The 4,971-nt window shown below is 36.5% G+C and overlaps 1 protein-coding gene across 2 annotated transcripts in view; it reads left to right on the top strand.

Moving 5' to 3' along the window:
* Positions 1-4,559, top strand: part of LOC107645305 (5'-3' exoribonuclease 3) — an 8,850-nt gene extending 4,291 nt beyond the window's left edge. The window contains exons 11-23 of one of the 2 annotated variants that reach the window (XM_016349298.1): positions 86-373; positions 586-681; positions 819-914; positions 998-1,068; positions 1,412-1,540; positions 1,622-1,698; positions 1,799-1,839; positions 1,926-2,000; positions 2,118-2,275; positions 2,878-2,994; positions 3,096-3,171; positions 3,316-3,401; positions 3,517-4,559. In XM_016349298.1, the coding sequence (XP_016204784.1) occupies positions 86-373; positions 586-681; positions 819-914; positions 998-1,068; positions 1,412-1,540; positions 1,622-1,698; positions 1,799-1,839; positions 1,926-2,000; positions 2,118-2,275; positions 2,878-2,994; positions 3,096-3,171; positions 3,316-3,401; positions 3,517-4,198 (1,992 nt within the window). In that variant the 3' untranslated portion in view covers positions 4,199-4,559. The remainder of the gene's footprint in view (positions 1-85; positions 374-585; positions 682-818; positions 915-997; positions 1,069-1,411; positions 1,541-1,621; positions 1,699-1,798; positions 1,840-1,925; positions 2,001-2,117; positions 2,276-2,877; positions 2,995-3,095; positions 3,172-3,315; positions 3,402-3,516) is intronic. The other variant, XM_016349299.1, reaches the window with a different exon arrangement.

Below are 4,971 nucleotides of genomic sequence, written 5' to 3'. Positions count from 1 at the left end.
GATATCTTACAAGTGGCTCTGAATGTTTTTTTTTTCCCCCGGTTCTGAATCCATTGTATAATTTCATTATTTGTTATGTCATCAGCGACAAGCAGAAAGAATTAAGCGGGATAAGGCCCATTCAAGGAGGGGAGATGATGCCCAGCCTCAATTTCAACCAGAGTCTCTAGTTGCAGTTTCACGATTTCATGGTTCTCGTCTTGCTTCAGCTCCAACGCCTTCACCATTTCAACAATCTGGGCACCATGATCCCAGCTCATCTGGGAAAGACCATAGGAGTGCATCTGAGGCGCTCCCAAAAGTTGCTAAGCTATCTTCTGGGGCAACTGTTGCTGCTGCTATTGTTGAAGCTGAGAATAGTCTTGAAATAGATGTATGTTTTCCTGCTTCAGGAGAGGCATTCTTTAGAACTAATATATGGGCTAACCTATGACTGGGTATGAGCCTGGCAAGTAGTTAAAAATGCACTGTCATACTGCCATTATCATTTAAAGGGTTTTATGATGAGCTTATTATTATTATTATTATTATTATTATTATTATCTGCATGTTGTTTAACAGTAGTGTTTTCTTAATACCTTTCAGTTTCAAGATAACAAAGACGAATTGAAAGCAAAACTAAAGGAGGTACTTCGTGAGAAATCTGATGTATTCAATTCACAAAATGCCGGAGAGGATAAGGTGAATTGATATATTTGTGATTTTTATTGGTGTTGCTAACTATTAATTCTTGCAGTTCAATTTGGATTCAATTTGTGACGTGAAATATGAGTGATTTTTATGTGCACAGATTTCATGTATATTTCTTTGTTTGACAGATCAAATTGGGAGAACCAGGCTGGAAAGAGAGATATTATGATGAGAAGTTCTCGGCTAAAACTCCTGAGGAACTTGAAATGATACGGAAAGATGTTGTAAGTTGACAAGTTTGATTGTTGCGGTTGCCAACTTTGATTCGTATAGATGTGTAGGTTTTCTTATTGCTGTTTATTTTTAGGTTTTGAAATACACTGAAGGCTTGTGTTGGGTGATGCACTATTATTACGAAGGTGTTTGTTCTTGGCAATGGTAAGTTCCTTTTGTGGTTTTCTCAAGTGTTATGTTTATCTGTTGTCTCTGGACTCTGGTTGTCTTTCTTCTGCCTCACATGCGACTTGTAGTTATAAAATTTTGGAAATTAAATGTTAATTTTGACATTTGTTTTATATAAAAGATAGTCCATCATTAGACTGTGAAAAGGGATGGAATGAAGCCACAGCCCCGGAGATAATAAGAATTTCTTTTCTTTTTATATATTTATGCTTCTTTAGATTTTATTTTAATTATGTTTCCTTTATCTAGTTTATATCCTCTAGTATTCCTTGTTTGTTTATCAATCTAAATTATGTTTATCTCTTTCCATATTAAACAGGTTTTATCCTTATCATTATGCCCCGTTTGCATCTGATCTCAAGGACCTTGGGAGTCTTGATATTAACTTTTCACTGGGTACCCCATTCAAACCTTTTGACCAACTTCTTGGGGTTTTCCCTGCTGCGAGGTCTGTCCTCTACCCATTTTTTCCCCGTAAGATAATTAAAACGATACTTCAAGTGAGGTGGTAACTTTGGCTTGTTTGCAGCTCGCATGCACTTCCTCAACCATATAGGAAACTTATGACAGAAGCTGACTCACCAATCATTGATTTTTATCCAGTTGGTATGGCTTTAATTTTGATTGATTGAATTTTTAAGATAATTTTTGGAATTTTTATGCATGATGTGTAATTTTCTTACCTCAAATTTTCTTGCTGTGTCAGACTTTGAAGTGGACATGAATGGCAAACGCTATTCTTGGCAGGTTTGTTCCTCATTTACATTTTTCTAGAAAAGCTATTTTCCACACACAATGGCAACAATTTATAATATCATCTTCCCTTTTTGTAGGGTATTGCAAAGTTGCCTTTTATTGATGAAGCACGTCTTCTTGCAGAAGTTACAAAAGTTGAAAATTTGTTAACAGTATGGCTCTGCTCTGCATTCATTTTTTACGTATTTTTATTCTTTTAGTGAACCCTTGGTTTTCTGTTTTATGCTGATTTTCATTTCGTCTTCTTTGTACCCCATTATAAAAAAAAGCCAGAGGAGAAGAGGCGAAATGCTATCATGTTTGACTTGCTTTTCGTAAATTCCTGTCATCCACTTTCTGCATGCATAAGTACACTTGACAACAAATGCAGAAACATGTCCGACAGTGAGCGTGTTGATGTCAAAGAACAAATCAATCCCAAAGAAAGGTCAGTGGATCTTGCTTTTGGCAATTTTGTAGACGAATAATGTGCTTTTTATTTTCTACAAGATTTCATATTTAATTAAATAGTTTTTTAAAAAATTAAAAATTATATTGCCTTACTATTATAAATCTTGTTTTCAATCATGATTTGGTGATCAAACAGGATGCTGGGAAATAGATTTATGAAATTAAAAAGCTTACCTTGCTTATAAAATGTTCTTATGTTAGAATAATTTCTTAAGTGCTAGGCTGGAATTAGTATTCATTGCCTGGCATTTTTCATGTATGGCAACATGACAAGGGGAACATAATCCTTGCATCTGTGTGGATATATATTTGTTTTGATTTGGGCGTGTTATAATGATAGTTTGTAACTGATACTGAGGAGTAAGAAGCAACTGTTTGACAAAGTACCCATGGTATTTCTATATTCATTTATATGTTTCAATTTGTATGAGCGCAGGCAGAATGGTGTCTTGATGGAATGGATTAACATTATAGTTTTCATATTCATAATGCATTCTGCAACCCCACCCCCCACCCACAAATTGCATTCATAATGAGAATTTTTAAGTTCTGCCTGGACTATTTTCTGATGTTATTTAGGTATACGTGCAGTGGCGGAATGAATGGTTTTATATCCTTATGTGGTGGAGAGCCTTGCCCTCCTATCTTTAGGTCTCCTGTTGAAGGCATGGAAGATATTATGGACAACCATGTCATGTAAGAATTATTTTTTTCGAAATTGTGACTAACATTGTTTTTTGCCTTGGATCTGAAGATTTATGCGCTGATTTTTCACATTTTTGAATTGCTTTTTTCAGATGTGCCATATACAGACTCCCAGATGCGCATAAACACATTACTCGACCACCACCAGGAGTTAAATTTCCAAAGAAGGTAGTTTAATGTTCTGCTGCTGCTTTATTTATACTTCATAAATGTGCACCATACTGTACAAAGTCTGTTAAATTTAGTCTGCTTCTACATGTTTTCTTTCCATAGCTTATTGACACAGGTGGTAATAAAATTGTTATTGTGCAGACTGTGACTCTTGGGGATATGAAACCTGAACCAGTATTATGGCATGAAGATTCTGGTGGGAGACGGGGTGGTGGGGATAATGGGAGGTATACCTTACGATAATTTAGTTTGGTTAAAGTTGTTATTTATTGTTCATTTGTTTGTGTATAAGATCTTGTCATCTAGGTTGCTAAATTGACCGGGAGTCGTGTTCTGTTTCAGGAGAAACCCTCCAGGATCTATTTCTGGTCGGGAGCTTGGAGATGCAGCACACAGATTAGTAACGAATTCCTTACAAGCAAAAGGTGGCAACAATGGATATCGCTATCCAATTAATGGACCACCTCCATCTTACGCACCACCAATGGCTCACCAAAGATTGCCTCCCTACAATTATGAATCACACCCAGGATACGGTGCCATGCCACCTTCTGTGATGCCTCCACTCCAGGGCCAGCAGCCTTATCGACCTTATGCTACTGTCCCTACCCAACAGTATGGTTATAATCAGCCATATCAGCTGCCTCCCCCGGCAATGTACAATCATCATCATCAACCACCTGGTTCTTATGAAAGAAATAACCACCAACACCCCCCACGATCAAACCATTATGGAAGAAATCACGGTAGTGGGGGAAGTGGGAGGGATGGATACCAACCATCAGGTAATAATCACAATGCCAGGTATCCAAATGCGTCGCAAGGGGCATTTGGTAGTCATCATCAAGATGTTCGACATCATGGCCAAGGTTACCAACCATCTAGACATCACCAGAATTGGGCTCCAAGGAATGACGAAAATGGCCCCAGGGATTATGGGCACCAACATTCGGCCAATCAATTTTCTTTGGACAGAAGGGGAAACAGGAAGCCAATGCCACCACCTGGTTATAGTCGCAGATAAATTCATTTCCTATAGGGTAACAATAATCGCAATCCTCTAAAATGGTTGATATCTGATATTGTTGTACCGTATGTTTTTCTTTAGTTTAGGTGAAAGTTTGAGAGTTGTACCATTAGTTTCTATTCATTGTTTTAATCTGAGCTCATGCTCCTTCAATTCTTCATCAAATAGATTATAGTGGTCAATTATAACCCTTGAACTTAGGTTTGATTGCATTTTCAAATTTATAGGTTATTTTATTGTGTAATTCTATTTTACACACTATTATCTGTTTATTTTGAAGCAACTATTCTTGTATTTCCTTTCCTGATAAATACATTGACCCACCAAAAACTAGAAAGAAAGTAGGTAGTGTTTTTTACTTTTTGGTGTATATTATTATGTACTTGTTTTATAATGGATAGGCATGTGACATGTCTTCCCAAGAACTATTGTATTTTGTATATATGATGGCATACAAGAAGTGGTGAAAAGAGAAGATGTGTGAAAGACTGAAAGTGGATAGCCATAAATTCCCTGAGGGGATAATGGAATGCAAATTCTGCATGCTTCTTATTGGTCCGGACCGACACTTCCAATATCGGGATCAAGAAGGAAACTTGGTTTTCATTTTTCAGTCAATCACTCAATAACAAGATAAGAACCTAAGCAAGTAAACTGTCAAAGGTGGATATCCTCTCTCGATTGCGACTATTTGAATGAGTGATTTTTAATTGATAATTTAGATCCTACTTTAAATAATAATAATAATAATAATAATATCTCAATTCCAT

The sequence above is a fragment of the Arachis ipaensis genome, chromosome B06, assembly GCF_000816755.2.
Source record: "Arachis ipaensis cultivar K30076 chromosome B06, Araip1.1, whole genome shotgun sequence".
In the NCBI taxonomy this organism is placed as follows: Eukaryota; Viridiplantae; Streptophyta; class Magnoliopsida; order Fabales; family Fabaceae; genus Arachis; species Arachis ipaensis.
Note: the sequence above shows the minus strand (reverse complement) of the source record. Positions and strands in the feature narration are given on the sequence as shown.